Raw genomic sequence first — 14,422 nt, 5'->3', positions numbered from 1 at the left:
TTAGATAAAGTTCCGCCGTTCGAGATGATAATAGATATTTGTAAAGAGGCGGCCGAGAAAGGAATATCCATTTATTTGGTCCGATTTTTTATTTCAATTGCTTTGGCATTAGAAGGAAATTCTGCTTTTCCTAATTTCTTCAATAACTTGACAATATGTGATAAGTGAGTCGAAAATTTCTATCACTATCGTTACGACCTTGTGAATACACGTAACTTATGACGGTTTGAGTAACAGAAACAAAAATATCTGAAACCATTTGGAAGTACGAACATTTTAGCGTTGTTATGTGTTGCAGTTTAGTGTCACTAAGGCTCAAATAAGAGCATGTATGTGGTAATGTAAGCAAATTAATCGTTTGACTGTTTGAGACATGGAGCATAGATATCGACAATTTGGATGTTTTTTCATGCGTATTGTAAACAGGTATAAACCATGGATTTATTTTTATGAGTCAATTTTACAGCTATTAAAAATGAAATCTGTTCGTCAAAAGAGTTTTCCCCGTTACCACAAAAACATTCGCTGTGGGTTCGCAATATTGCGTACGGGAATTTTTTCGTAAAATCTTTTGATTGATAGAGCTTTGCATTTTTTTGAGTAAACATGTTATTTGAGATGTGAATTGACGTTAGTAAAAACTGAAGTTAGCTTTTAGATGAATATCAGATTCATTAAAAAAAACTTCCATAGTGTGTGTACCAGGTTAGGGTTGGGCCTTAATTTTATTCCTATTTTCCTTATTTTGGTTCTCTTACCAGTTCGGGGACTGTCTGTGGGTTATCCAATTGTTTATACCCTACCAATAGGTTTCAGTCCCTTTACACAACTTAGTCACGCTTTAGTGATTTTGGCTTATTGCAAGCCTCTGAAAGGACATATTGAGAAAGTGAAAGCATGGGCATATTTGGAAAAATTATTTGAATCCATTTTAAAAGGAATTTTTTTTCTCCAACTCCTCAGTCATGCTCCAGTGATTTTACGTTATATCTCGAGAATGGTAATAGGTAGAGATGCCATATTTGGGTCATAGAAGTTAATTGAGGTCTAGTTTATGTCAAAAAAATTTCGTCACAGTTGAGTGATCACGTGCACTAAAATTAATAAAACTTGATTCCCATTGGGGATGATCAGTTTCTAACCTAGTATTTAAACTATTTATTGGACTAAAAAGGTCGGGGGCACTGCGCCGGACGAATGCCGCCATTCGTCCGGCGCAACGACCAGGGTCTTCCAACAAAATCAGAACAAACACCTACTTTTTACCTTACTAAACACATTTCTTTACATTTCCCCTCGCGGGTAGCGAAGCGACCGACCCCTGGATGTAATGTAGGCGAACAAAATTAGTTACCTCCGTATTGGTACACACACTTCTGGGACGCCATAATAGGTCTTGTCTGTACTACTGTTAAAATGAAATACAATAGTATGAGAAAAAGGTAATTCTTGTCAGTCTGGTAGAATCTCAGTCTGATACAAATAATTGGTAGCGATTTTGTGTTTGGTTTCAAGACTTCTTAATAAATGACATTTTTATCGTGTTTTTTTTTCTGCTGAAGCTATTTATATAACGGTAAAAATTGGACCATATGGAAGTTTCACGTCATTACATGCTCTCCCCCCAGAAACTAAACATAACTAAAAGTATTAAGCACGAGAAAGCAAAGTATGAGAAGTTTAATACAATGATGCAAGCAACATTAAATAAGGATTAGAACCCATGTAACGACTGGAAGGTATCAATGAGCCAAAGAAGGGCGCTTCGGCTCTGAATTTTTGTGAAATGTTCGCAATGACGTCAGCATAGTTTTGTTTTATATCACTATCGTTACGTCCTTGTGAATATACGTATCATATGACGGTGTGAGTAACAGAAATGAAAATATCTAAAACCATTTTGAAGGTACGAACATTTTAGCATTGTTATGTGGGCAGTGAGAGTATATATGTGGTAATGTGAGCAAATTATTCGTTTGACTGTTTGTGACATGAAACATAGATATCGGCAATTTATATGTTTTTTCTTGCATATTGTAAACAGGTATAAACCATAGTTTCGGATTTATTTTTATGAGTCAATTTTACAAATATTAAAAATAAAAGTCTTTCGTCAAAAGAGTTTTTCCTGTTACCACAAAAACATTTGCAGTGGGTTTGAAATCTTGCATGTGGGGTTTTTCGTAAGTTTTTCTGATTGATGGAGCATTGCATTTTTTTAGAATAAATATGTTTTTTGAGATGTGAAATGACGTCAGTAGAAGTTGGAGTTCTGTTTTTGGAAAAATATATCAGATTTATTTTTTTTTTAATAGGCGGATAATTTAGTGTTTTCAGAAGGTTATACATTTGTTTTAAAGTTTATGCGTCTATTATAACCTTGTAACATAATAGACATAATAAATCATAGTTAGTCAAACTTTAATATTTTTGCAAACAATGCTACAACAGATTTGCAAAAATAAAAGTGGAGTGCTTCCTGTAATAAGAAAACAGAGACGCAACGTTTCCGACTCTAGGATAAATAGCAGATCATACAAGCAACACTTTTCTTTTGTAATAATGTGAAATCGGAAATAAATTTGGAATTGATGCATTAAAATTTACGCTTCGAAAAATTGATATACTTTTATTCAAACTATGGCTTTTGTTTATTGCAAGAGGGCAGAACACCTATTAAATTACGACCAACGACTTCCTATCTTCCTAACTCGATACAGCGCTTTAGTTGCCATTGTTTTGTGAAGAACCTTTTTTCAATTTTTTGAAAACATAGAAGATATGGATGTAGTATATTATACTAAAAAGAAACAGTTCATTCTATACTATTTTTTTTTTCAAAATTCTTGAAACATTTTATAAAGAAATTAGTTGAAAATTGATGCGCATATTTAAATGGAAGTTCAGCTTTAACGGATCATTTGATTTGAACAATGCGTAGTTTAGCTTTGACAGAAAGGCTGTGTTTATTATGAAAGCTTTGAATTATATATCGGCGAGGATGGACTAATTTGTAAAGGCGGGATTTCGTTATTTCTAGATCATTAAATTTTGTTAATAACTAGATAATTATTTTATTACTTGCAGATAATCTATAGAATGAATATGCTGGTTCTATACACGTTTATATTCATCTTGATTGCATCATTGGTATTGTTGCGAGACGTCAAAGGTGTGAATTTATCTCCACTATTCACCTGTACAACCACCACCACTACAAGTTTATGTAAGCCTGAAAATGTGGCAGGAATGGCTTCTTCCAAAGGGATCGCTAGTACAAGAGTACAACAAGGAAGACCGGGAAAAATTGGCCCTGTTGGTAAGAAAATGGAATCTAAATTATATAGGAATGATTTTCTATCAAAGAAAACGTGTGTTTTTAATTTCCCGGTGTGAATGAACTGACATAAATAATTTGGCAAAACATTGGAAGGTTCCAATTTTGAAAATACATGTATAATACATTTTGAAATGAACTTGATAAATTTCAACTAGGTTTTTCAATTTGCTATTTTAATTTAATTTTTTTTTTAATTTACAGATACAAATAATTGGGTGAAACCGCCTTTATTTATCATAAGCTTCCTAGTAGTTGCACGCACAAAAGTTTTTTTTATTGATCTTGTGCCATGCATTGTTTGTACACGCTAGCTGTTAAGGCATTGTAAAGTCATAAGCATTGATAATAAATTGGACTCGGGAATAGACTTCGAAACGCAAAGGGATTGAAATTACTTGCACGTACTGAATTAATTCAAAAACTCGTTTCGCGGGACGCACATCATTTCAAAACTGGCACTTCTCTGCACTAATTTTCTTTGAGTGCCGCATTTGGCCCGCGGCCCGCAGGTTGCACACCCTTTTCACACCCTTGCACACAAAAATTTTCAGTATCCATGTCAAGCTCCATATACGCCGTAGTAGGTAAAAATATTGTTCAGAAAAAACACTCGTGGCAGCATTATATAACCCAAACGATATATTCGGTGAGACGGTATACGCATGACAAAGAAAAAAAATTTGCGAACTAGATATAATTATTTTTGATTATTTTTGTTATGCGATTGTTATGTGCAATTTACTGTTTAAAACAGAGTCGCCCAATCCGTAGCCCGTGGCCGGCAGAAAAGTTCCGAGTGGCCCGCTCAGTAGTTTTCGAAATTGAATAAACCAAACTTAACCCGACGTCCCCCACAAATTTGACACCTCCAATAACAAAAATAAGTAAATTATTATTAAAATAATTATACCTCATCGTTCAAACTAGCGTTATCACATGTATCTGGTCGACATCGATGTATTTTATTTCTCGAAGGACCGCGCGTTTTGCTCAACAAAATCGAAAGCTATTGTGCTATCATTGGTCGAGGAAAATTATAGGAATAAATTTGCAACCTAGATAATAACTTTCGTGTAGGCTTCGATCATCCTTATCGCCATCGTAAAATAAAAAAGTGTACCGTACAATATCTTTGCTACTGGCTTTTTTGCGTTAAATAAAACTTATGGAATAAAGTCACTGCGTAAAAATGCGTGCATATTGTGTTCAGATATTCACAATAGCTTTGTGCAATCAAAGCGTTCGCTTCAGCAACGCACAAATTCCAACGTAAAATCTGGTATGTATATATATATATTTAGGTTTGCGGCCCGAAATGAATTTCCTGGTGTGCAAATGACCCGCGGCACTTAAAAGGTTGGACATACCTTATTTAAAATAACTTTCAACGTATATACGAATTTGATTTTAATGCATCATATTTATGCATGAAGGAGAAGAAACAGCTTGAGTACATGTTAGCGATTAACAAAGTGTGCCGCTATCTTTGCTATAAGTCATTTTCATATCATTTCATAAAAATGCCAAATTTTTGACATATATGAGAAGACAATGGGTGTATGGGTGTTCTGAGATACCCTGGGTTAATTTAAAAACTTTGAACCTCTTAAAACTTTACGATAGCTGCCCAATACTCTACTACAGTGGTTCATAAACTTTTTAAACCGCGCCCCTTTTGAATTTGTCAAGTCTCGCGCCCCACCCTTAAAAGTAACTAGCTAACAATAAGCTTCAAATAACAGTAAGGAGAAAGTATGTTTTATCTAATTTGTTTACGTGGATGGAACGTAAATATCCAAAATAAAAAATGCAAATATCTAAAATTAGGCGGGCAAGATCAAAACTTTTAAGACCTCTCAAAAACTGTCTACTCTTATTGCTTATTACCGCCCTCCTATTGACAGGTCAAAAAGGTCAACGAGGTCAAAAGGGAGATCCCTGTCAATGCAATATCGTCGATGAAGAGGAAGTGACGCATTTGAGATCTGAACTGTCAAAATTACAAATGTAATTTGATAAATTGAACGGAAATGATCGCCAATACCAACTGCAATTCGACGAATTGAAAGGAAATAATAGCCAACTTCAACTGCAATTTGATGAATTAAAAGGAAATAATAGCCAATTGCAACGTAGGTATCGTGTACAATTTCGACAAGCATACGATTTTATTGTAAACTCTAGGTGTTAATGATTTAACAAGCTTTCCAAACTGAGCTTTCCAAACTTTCGAAAACAAGTTAACATTTGAAGTTTTTCTGGTTTACTCTCGATCTTATGTTTCATCTTGAAGAGCGAATAAGCTTTTTTTTTGCTCAGAATTACTAAATTGTTCAAATCACTTTATGACTTCAGTCATTTAGACAAATACTTCCGTTCCCAAAAGTAAACAATAATACATAATAAATATGTATAATTTTGGTAATTATGCAATTAAAGCAATATAAATTAATTCTTAATATTGTGCAGTAGTTTCCATTGCGTGTAACATGAAGATTCGTCGCTGGTAGCAAATGACTCCAAATGAATGAGCTGGCAATAAATGTTGATACTAAAATATGCACAGAAAACTTACAATTACTGCCTGCGGATTGCTCGGAATATCAACTAGGAAGAAGAGTTACCGCTGGAAAAGCAACAATTGATATTACGTTAGATGGAGAGATTGCAAATGTTAATTGCATTTTTGATGAATCGAACGCATGGACAGTAAGAATATCAAATTACTTGTTAATTGTTTGAACAGGCTCCTCCAAACTAACTTCAGAAAAACTGAAACCTCGGTTTGAAAAGTGGACTTACGTTTGTGTAACTACTTGATATTGACTAAATCAAATTTCATAATATCCTAAAAAAAAAATTGTTCGATAGCCATTCAAGATTATGAATAATAACAAACGATAAAAAGCTTGTGCTAGCTAGACCTCTCATCCTTAAATTAACGCGAATCTTGAGATCAGATTTAATTTACAAGTGAAATTTCTTTAATTGAAAAATTCAAATTTTTTTTTTTTGAATTGAATTATAGATAATGCGCGTCATTGATGATTGAAGTAGCCCAGAATCTCTTACTCAGCTATTGCGGAAAACAAAAAAAATATGGCTGAGATGTATATATGCCATTAATTACATCTGATATACAAAAAATAGCTGTTACAAAATTCATTTTTTAAATCCATTATAATCAGTTATTTTAACTAATGTTTTATGATATGACAATTTTTGTGTTTTTATTAAAAAATAAACTCTTTTCATATTTTCTCGAAGGTTATTCAACGTAGAATGGATGGAAGTGTCGATTTTTACAGAGGATGGGAGGATTACAAAAATGGCTTCGGAAATCCTGATGGAGAGTTATGGCTGGGTGAAAATCTTATTTTGTAAACATTTTATGCCCGAAATATCATAATAAAATTGGCATAAAACAATTATTGTATGAAAAAAATATTTGAATGCTTGAAGTTTAACTTTTGTTTTTTATTGTATTTTTTAAATTTGGTATTTTTTTATCAGGTCTAGATAAGCTCCACAAAATGACTTCAAGAAAAAGCTATAGTTTACGAATTGATCTTTTAAACTGGGAAGGAGAAAGAAGATATGCAGCTTACAGGTCTCATGCTATTTTATTATTAATAAAATAAGGTATATAAATCGTGTGTATCTGAACTGTTTTTTCATGACTGAACATGCACGCAAAACATAATAAATATTCGCTTACTCCCGGTGACACTTGATATTCGGTATATGCTTCAATAGATAGTTATTTATTTAAGTATAATATAAGTCGTGTTATCGGTGCGTGTGCAAAGCGCGTCATATTGATAAAGTATGTATTTCAGGACATATAAATTATTTTATTAAAACAAATAAGCTATTTCTGAATTAGAGATCGTGAATATTGTACATGACATACAATTTCCGAATGTTTGGTTTTTAGGATAGATGGATATAGTCAAGTTGGAAATTTGCGTCGGTCCTATGACGTCACGGACTGACGTCATACAAAATAATTTAGATCCGGCTACGGCTAAAAAATTGAGCTATAGGAAATTATTTACTCTTAATGGCATAACAATATCTTCAAGAATTTTTTTTATGTTTTTCTTGAAATTAAAAATGACTTACGCAACTTTGTTATTAGCGTGACGATATAATATTGATGGCGTAATTGGTGAACATAAAACAATTTTTGTACAAATTATTATTTTATATTTTTAACATGTTCAGTACCTTCCGAAGATTTGCAAACATAGAGGTGAAGTGCTTGCTGTGGAACGGAGACGCAATGCGACAATTGTTTTGCAATCGAAAATTAATTCAACCGATGCATTTCAAATTTACGCTTCGAGAAATTGATAAAAAAAAAACTTTAAAACAGTGGTCGGCAAACTTTATGTACTTGCGGGCCAAATATATACATTTCTGGTAGCGTGTGGCCCCAGGTATTTTTGCCTGCGAACAATCGCCACATTAAACTCCAAATTATGGCGCACTTTCTACTTTCTATTGCTGTGTTAAAAGCCTGCCACAATGAGACGTGTATGTGGCTCTTTTTAATATATTATCAAACAATACAGTGTTTTTATTTACTTATTATCAATGTGAATGATGAAGTTGTTTCTGTGTCATGGCTAAAGCGTAAAAATCAAATGGCAACTTCATTGCCCATCGATCGATACGTCATCCAAATGACGATCTGACAAGCGAGTTCGAAATTTATTCTTAGTGTAATGCATTCTGAGTAAAGCTACTATCAACAATATGTGCTTACAAATATGCACATTTTACATTTTGCACTGACGCACATACGATCAGTCGGCCAGCCCCGGGTCGAATTTCGTATTTGCAATGACATGTTTCGTAATGAGGTTCAACATATCCGGCGTTTACAAGTGAATGATATAGAACTGACTCTACTTATTACAAAACAAACGCCGTACGTCAGCACTTGTTACCACATAAATCCGTGTGGAGGCAATGATAAATTTAAGATTAATTCTTGTTTTATGCATTTAAAGTCGAGTCGTTCGAGGGGCGCAAAAAAAATAGTTCATGGGCCGCATTCGGCCCGAGGATCGCAGTTTGCCGACCCCTGCTTTAAAACTATGATTTTTGTTTATTGCAAAACACCTATTAATTTGCGACCAACGACTTCCTATTTTCCTTACTCGACACAGCGCTTTAGTTGCCATTTCCTTGTGGAGAACCTTTTTCTTCATTTTTTTTTTTGAAAACATAGAATATATGAATGTAGTATATACCAAAGAGAAACAGTTGATTCTATGCTATTTTCGAGAGCAAGGATTTTTTCCCAAATTTCTTGGAATATTTTATAAAGAATTTAGTAAAAATATGATACGCCTATTTAAATGGAAGTTCAGCGTGAACGAATCATTCGATTTGTAAAATGTGTAGTTTAGTTTTAGCAGAAAGCCTGTGTTTATTATGAAAGCTTTTCATAATATATCGGTGAGGATTAGCTAATTCAGGACCTCGGGAATCAGTTATATCTAGATCATTAAATTTTGTTAATAATTATTTTATTACTTGCAGACAATCTATAAAATGAATATGCTGGTTCTTTACACGTTTATAATCAGCATGGTTGCATCATTGGTATTGTCGCAAGACGTCAAAGGTGTGAATTTATCTCCACCATTCAGCTGTACAACGACTACCACTACAAGTTTATGTAAACCTGAAAATATGGCAGGAATGGCTTCTTCCCAAGGGATCGCTAGTACAAGAGTACAACAAGGAAGACCGGAAAAAATTGGCCCTGTTGGTAAGAAAATGGAATCTAAATTATATAGGAATAATTTTTTATCAAAGAAAACGTGTGTTTTCCATTTCCCGGTGTGAATGAACTGACATAAATAATTTGGCAAAACATTGGAAAATTCCAATTTTGAAAATACATGTACAATACCTTTTGAAATGAACATAATACATTTTTCCACTTTGCGATTTTTTTCAAATCAATTTCCGCTCGCTCGAAGGGAACAAAAAACGAATTGCGGTATTTTTTTACATACATCTTAATTTTGTATATGACTTCCATTAGAATATACGCAATCTTATTTCTACTGCCGGAGACAAAGTTCGACAAAAATCGTTCCACAATGCCAAAGACCCGTAATTTCTGGAAAAAAAAGATTACCATAAACGTTAGCGATAGGGAACCTTCATCATGTAATTTTTAAAAACTTGCCCGTTATGCAGTAAATCAGGGGTGTTTAACATTTAATACAGGTGGGCAAGATACAAATAATTGGGTGAAACCGCGGGCCGCACCTTTATATAACATATGCTCCTAGTAGTACAGGCACAAAAGTTTTGGTTATTGATCTTGTGGCATGCGTTGTTTGAACAAGCTGGATGTTAAAGCATTGTGGAGTCGCAGGCATAGATATTAAATTGGACTTGGGTATAGGCTCTCCAGCGCGAAGGGATTGGAATTACTCACACGTACCGAATTAATTTAGAAACTCGTATCGCGGCACTGGCATTCAAAACTTGCACTTCTCCGCGGGCCGAACAAATTTTCCTTGAATGCGGCATTTGGCCCACGGCACAGTATATAATCGGAAAAGTAAAGATAACAGAATTTCAATATCTAGCCCTAAGTCAAAATTTTCCGTATCCAAGCTTCATACACGCCGTAGTAGGTAAAAATATTGTACCGAAAAAACACTCGTGGCAGCATTATATCACTCAAACGATATATTCGGCGAGACGGTATACGCATGACGAAGAAAAAAATTTGCGAGAACTAGATATAATTTTTTTTGATTATTTTTGTCATGCGATTGTTATGTGCAATTTACTGTCTAAAACAGGGTCGCCCAATCCGTAGCCCGTGGGCCACAAGTGGCCGGCAGAAAAGTTCCGAGTGGCCCGCTCAGTAGTTTTCGAAATTGAATAAACCAAACTTAAGCCGACGTCCCCCACAAATTTGACACCTCCAATAAAAAAAATTAAGTAACTTATTATTAAAATAATTATACCTCATCGTTCTAACTAGCGTTATCACATTATCTGGTTGACATCGATGTTTTTTTTTAATACTGGAAGGACCGCGCGTTTCGTTCTACAAAATCGAAAGCTATTGTGCTATCATAGGTCGAGGAAAATTATAGGAATAAATTTGCAACCTAGATAATAACTTTCGTGTAGGCTTCGATCATCCTTATCGCCATCGTAAAATAAAAAAGTGTACCGTACAATATCTTTGCTACTGGCTTTTTTGCGTTAAATAAAACTTATGAAATAAAGTCACTGCGTAAAAATGCGTGCGTATTGTGTTCATATATTCACAATAGCTTTGTGCAATCAAAGCGTTTGCTTCAGCGACGCTTAAATTCCAACGTAAAAACTGTTATATATATATATATATTTAGGTTTGCGGCCCGAAATAAATTTCCTCGTGTGAAAGTGACCCGCGGCACTAAAAAGGTTGGACATGCCTTATTTAAAATAACTCTCTACTTACGAATTTCATTTTTATGCATCACATCATATGTATGTATGAAGAAAAAGGACCAGCGAGTACATGTTAGCAATTAACAAAGTGTGCCGCTATCTTTGGTCTCTGAGTCATTTTCATATCATTTTATGAAAATGCCAAATTTTTGACATATATGAGAAGACAATGGGTGTATGGGTGTTCTGAGATATCATGGATTAAAAACTTTGAACTTCTTAAAACTTTACGATAGCTGCCCAATACTCTACTACAGTGGTGCATAAACTTTTTAAACCGCGCCCCTTTTTCGAATTTGTCAAGTCTGGCATCCCAGCTTAAGAGTAACTAGCTAACAATAAGCTTCAAATAACAGTAAGGAGAAAGTATGTTTCATCCATTATGTTTACGTGGATGGAACGTAAATATCCAAAATAAAAAATGAAAATATCTAAAATAAGGCGGGCAAGATCAAAACTTGACGAACATTTTCATTTTAATTACTTTTACGACCTCTCAAAACTGTCTGCTCTTATTGCTTATTACCGCCCTCTTATTGGCAGGTCAAAAAGGTCAACGAGGTCAAAAGGGAGATCCCTGTCAATGCAATATCGTCGATGAAGAGGAAGTGACGCATTTGAGATCTGAACTGTCAAAATTACATATGCAATTTGATAAATTGAACGAAAATGATCGCCAATACCAACTGCAATTCGACGAATTGAAAGAAAATAATAGTCAACTTCAACTGCAATTTGATGAATTAAAAGGAAATAATAGCCAATTGCAACGTAGGTATTGTGTACAACTTCGACAAGCATACGATTTTATTGTGAACTCTAGGTGTTAATGATTTAACAAGCTTTCCAAACTGAGCTTTCCAAACTTTCGGAAACAAGTTAACATTTGAAGTTTTTCTGGTTTACTCTCGATCTTATGTTTCATCTTGAAGAGCGAATGAGCGTTTTTTTTTTGCTCAGAATTACTAAATTGTTCAAATCATTTTATGACTACAGTTATTTAGACCAATACTTCCGTTCCCGAAAGTAAACAATAATACATAATAAATACGTATGATTTTGATAATTATGCCATTAAAACAATATAAATCAATTCCTCAATAGTTTCCATTGCGTGTAACATGAAGCTTCGTCGCTGGTAGCAAGCGTCTCGAAATGAATGAGCTGGCAATAAATGTTGATACTAAAATATGTACAGAAAACTTAAAACGATTACTGCCTGCGGATTGCTCGGAATATCGACTTGCAAGAAGAGTTACCGCTGAAAAAGCAACATTTGATATTATGTTATATGGAGAGATTGCAAGTGTTAATTGCATTTTTGATGAATCGAACGCATGGACAGTAAGAATATCAAATTACTTGTTAATTGTTTGAACATGCTCCTTCAAACTAACTTTAGAAAAACTGTAACCTCGGTTTGAAAAGTGGACTTACGTTTGTGTAACTACTTGATATTGACTAAATCAAATTTCATAATATCCTAAAAAATAAATTGTTCGATAGCCATTCAAGATTATGAATAATAACAAACGATAAAAAGCTTGTGCTAGCTAGACCTCTCATCCTTAAATTAACGCGAATCTTGAGATCAGATTTAATTTACAAGTGAAATTTCTTTAATTGAAAAGTTCAAATTTTTTTTCTTTGAATTGAATTATAGATAATGCGCGTCATTGATGATTGAAGTAGCCCAGAATCTCTTACTCAGCTATTGCGGAAAACAAAAAAATATGGCTGAGATGTATATATGCCATTAATTAAATCTGATATACAAAAAATAGCTGTTACAAAATTCATTTTTTAAATCCATTATAATCAGTTATTTTAACTAATGTTTTATGATATGACAATTTTTGTGTTTTTATTAAAAAATAAACTCTTTCCATATTTTCTCGAAGGTTATTCAACGTAGAATGGATGGAAGTGTCGATTTTTACAGAGGATGGGAGGATTACAAAAATGGCTTCGGAAATCCTGATGGAGAGTTATGGCTGGGTGAAAATCTTATTTTGTAAACATTTTATGCCCGAAATATCATAATAAAATTGGCATAAAACAAGTTATTGTAAGAAAAAAATATTTGTATGCTTAAATTTTAACCATTGTTTTTTATTGTATTTTTTAAATTTGGTATTTTTTTATCAGGTCTAGATAAGCTCCACAAAATGACTTCAGGAAAAAGCTATAGTTTACGAATTGATCTTTTAAACTGGGAGGGCGAAAGAAGATATGCAGCTTACAGGTCTCGTGTTATTTTATCTTAAGAATATTATTTTTCACTTCTGAACATGTGCGCAAAGCATATTTATTATTCACTCACTTCCGATATCGTAACTCTTGATTTTTGGTGTATGCTCCAATAGATAGGTATTCAAATATAGTATAAGTTTTATTTTCGGTGGATGTGCAAAGCGCGTTTTATTGATAAAGTATATATTTCGGAAAATAAAAACTATGCTATCAAAACAAAGAAACTGTTTTGGTATTGAAGATCGTATAGATATTTTAAATTACGTAAGTTTTCCGAATGATTGGTTGTCAGAACTGATGAATGTATTCAAGTTGCAAAAATGCGTATGTCCTATGACGTTACGGGCTGGCGTCATACAAATGAATTTAGATCCGACTGTGGCTAAAATGAACTATGGGAAATTATTTACTCTTAATGGCATAATTAAGGAATTTTTTTTCATATTTTCTTCAAAACCGATAAAAATGACTTACTCAATTTTGTTATTAGCGTGACGATATTATTTATATTGATGACCTGATTGGCAAACATAAATATTTTTTGCAAAATTTATTATTTTATATTTTTAATATGTTCAGTACCTTCCGAATTGGAGACGAAGATTCAAATTATCGTCTCACTGTATCGGGATACTCCGGAAATGCAAAGGATGGGATGAATTATCACAATGCTAAACTATTTACTACCCATGATAGAGATAATGATCAACGCGGCACTAGTACCATGAGTGGTAACTGCGCTGTAGATTATCACGGAGCATGGTGGTATAAAGGTTGTTACCGTGCAAATCTGAATGGAAAATATTACAAAAGTTTGTCAGGACCTGGAAACAATGGGATATCTTGGTCATTTTGGAATGGGTTTTCTTATTCTCTCAAATATGTTGAAATGAAGATTACGCCAAATTAGCAAGAATGTGTTATTATTGATTAGAATCGAATGAATTCCTAACATCAGTAAACAGTTCACTGTATATCTTTTAGAATATGCCTCGTATTGGAAGTAATTTTTAAGTTTCAACGGCTCATAACTGGCTAAATTTGTTGATGACAATACATTGCAGTAATAAACTTTTTCACCCTTTAAAACATCAGTTTTATGGAGCAGTTGCACCAACGGAGCTTGACACTCAAAGAGTATAAAATTACGGAACTTTTCAAACTCAATATCTTTATACTTTTCAAATGTATTTGTATATTTACTTTCAACTTGTGTACATTATATTTCATTTGCATATTGGCATCATTAAAAATTTTTGAACTGCAAACCATGAGTCATCTCTCAATCGGAGTCACGCTGTTAGAATACACTCACTCAAGTGGGCTGAGGCGAAATATAATTGCTAG

General features: G+C 33.7%; 3 protein-coding genes across 3 annotated transcripts; all 3 read left to right on the top strand.

Annotated features, from left to right (window-relative positions):
- Nucleotides 1–3,091: 3,091 nt before the first annotated feature.
- Nucleotides 3,092–5,900, top strand: LOC144429886 (uncharacterized). The gene is made up of 3 exons (XM_078118110.1): nt 3,092–3,319; nt 5,245–5,472; nt 5,810–5,900. Exons 1-2 carry the CDS (start codon nt 3,100–3,102, stop codon nt 5,349–5,351), a joined length of 327 nt encoding a protein of 108 aa, XP_077974236.1. The 5' UTR covers nt 3,092–3,099; the 3' UTR covers nt 5,352–5,472; nt 5,810–5,900.
- Nucleotides 5,864–6,981, top strand: LOC144429797 (angiopoietin-4-like). The gene is made up of 3 exons (XM_078118007.1): nt 5,864–6,049; nt 6,608–6,704; nt 6,854–6,981. Exons 1-3 carry the CDS (start codon nt 5,864–5,866, stop codon nt 6,979–6,981), a joined length of 411 nt encoding a protein of 136 aa, XP_077974133.1.
- On the top strand, nt 6,672–14,328 carry LOC120348004 (tenascin-R-like). Its single transcript, XM_078118109.1, has 8 exons — nt 6,672–6,704; nt 6,854–6,950; nt 8,894–9,125; nt 11,366–11,593; nt 12,021–12,166; nt 12,724–12,820; nt 12,971–13,067; nt 13,655–14,328. The coding sequence occupies exons 3-8, from the start codon at nt 8,906–8,908 to the stop codon at nt 13,983–13,985; spliced, it is 1,119 nt and encodes a 372-aa protein (XP_077974235.1). The 5' UTR covers nt 6,672–6,704; nt 6,854–6,950; nt 8,894–8,905; the 3' UTR covers nt 13,986–14,328.
- Nucleotides 14,329–14,422: the final 94 nt, after the last annotated feature.

Source organism: Styela clava, chromosome 11 (genome assembly GCF_964204865.1).
Source record: "Styela clava chromosome 11, kaStyClav1.hap1.2, whole genome shotgun sequence".
Taxonomy (NCBI): Eukaryota; Metazoa; Chordata; class Ascidiacea; order Stolidobranchia; family Styelidae; genus Styela; species Styela clava.
Note: the sequence above shows the minus strand (reverse complement) of the source record. Positions and strands in the feature narration are given on the sequence as shown.

Coding starts and splice junctions, on each gene's coding strand:
- LOC144429886 (XM_078118110.1), top strand. CDS start 3,100: ATGAATATGCTGGTTCTATACACGTTTATATTCATCTTGATTGCATCA. Junction 3,320..5,244: donor GGGAAAAATTGGCCCTGTTG/GTAAGAAAATGG, acceptor TCCTATTGACAG/GTCAAAAAGGTCAACGAGGT.
- LOC144429797 (XM_078118007.1), top strand. CDS start 5,864: ATGAATGAGCTGGCAATAAATGTTGATACTAAAATATGCACAGAAAAC. Junction 6,050..6,607: donor ATGAATCGAACGCATGGACA/GTAAGAATATCA, acceptor ATTTTCTCGAAG/GTTATTCAACGTAGAATGGA. Junction 6,705..6,853: donor TGATGGAGAGTTATGGCTGG/GTGAAAATCTTA, acceptor TTTTTTTATCAG/GTCTAGATAAGCTCCACAAA.
- LOC120348004 (XM_078118109.1), top strand. CDS start 8,906: ATGAATATGCTGGTTCTTTACACGTTTATAATCAGCATGGTTGCATCA. Junction 11,594..12,020: donor AAATAATAGCCAATTGCAAC/GTAGGTATTGTG, acceptor AAATATGTACAG/AAAACTTAAAACGATTACTG. Junction 13,068..13,654: donor AGAAGATATGCAGCTTACAG/GTCTCGTGTTAT, acceptor TAATATGTTCAG/TACCTTCCGAATTGGAGACG.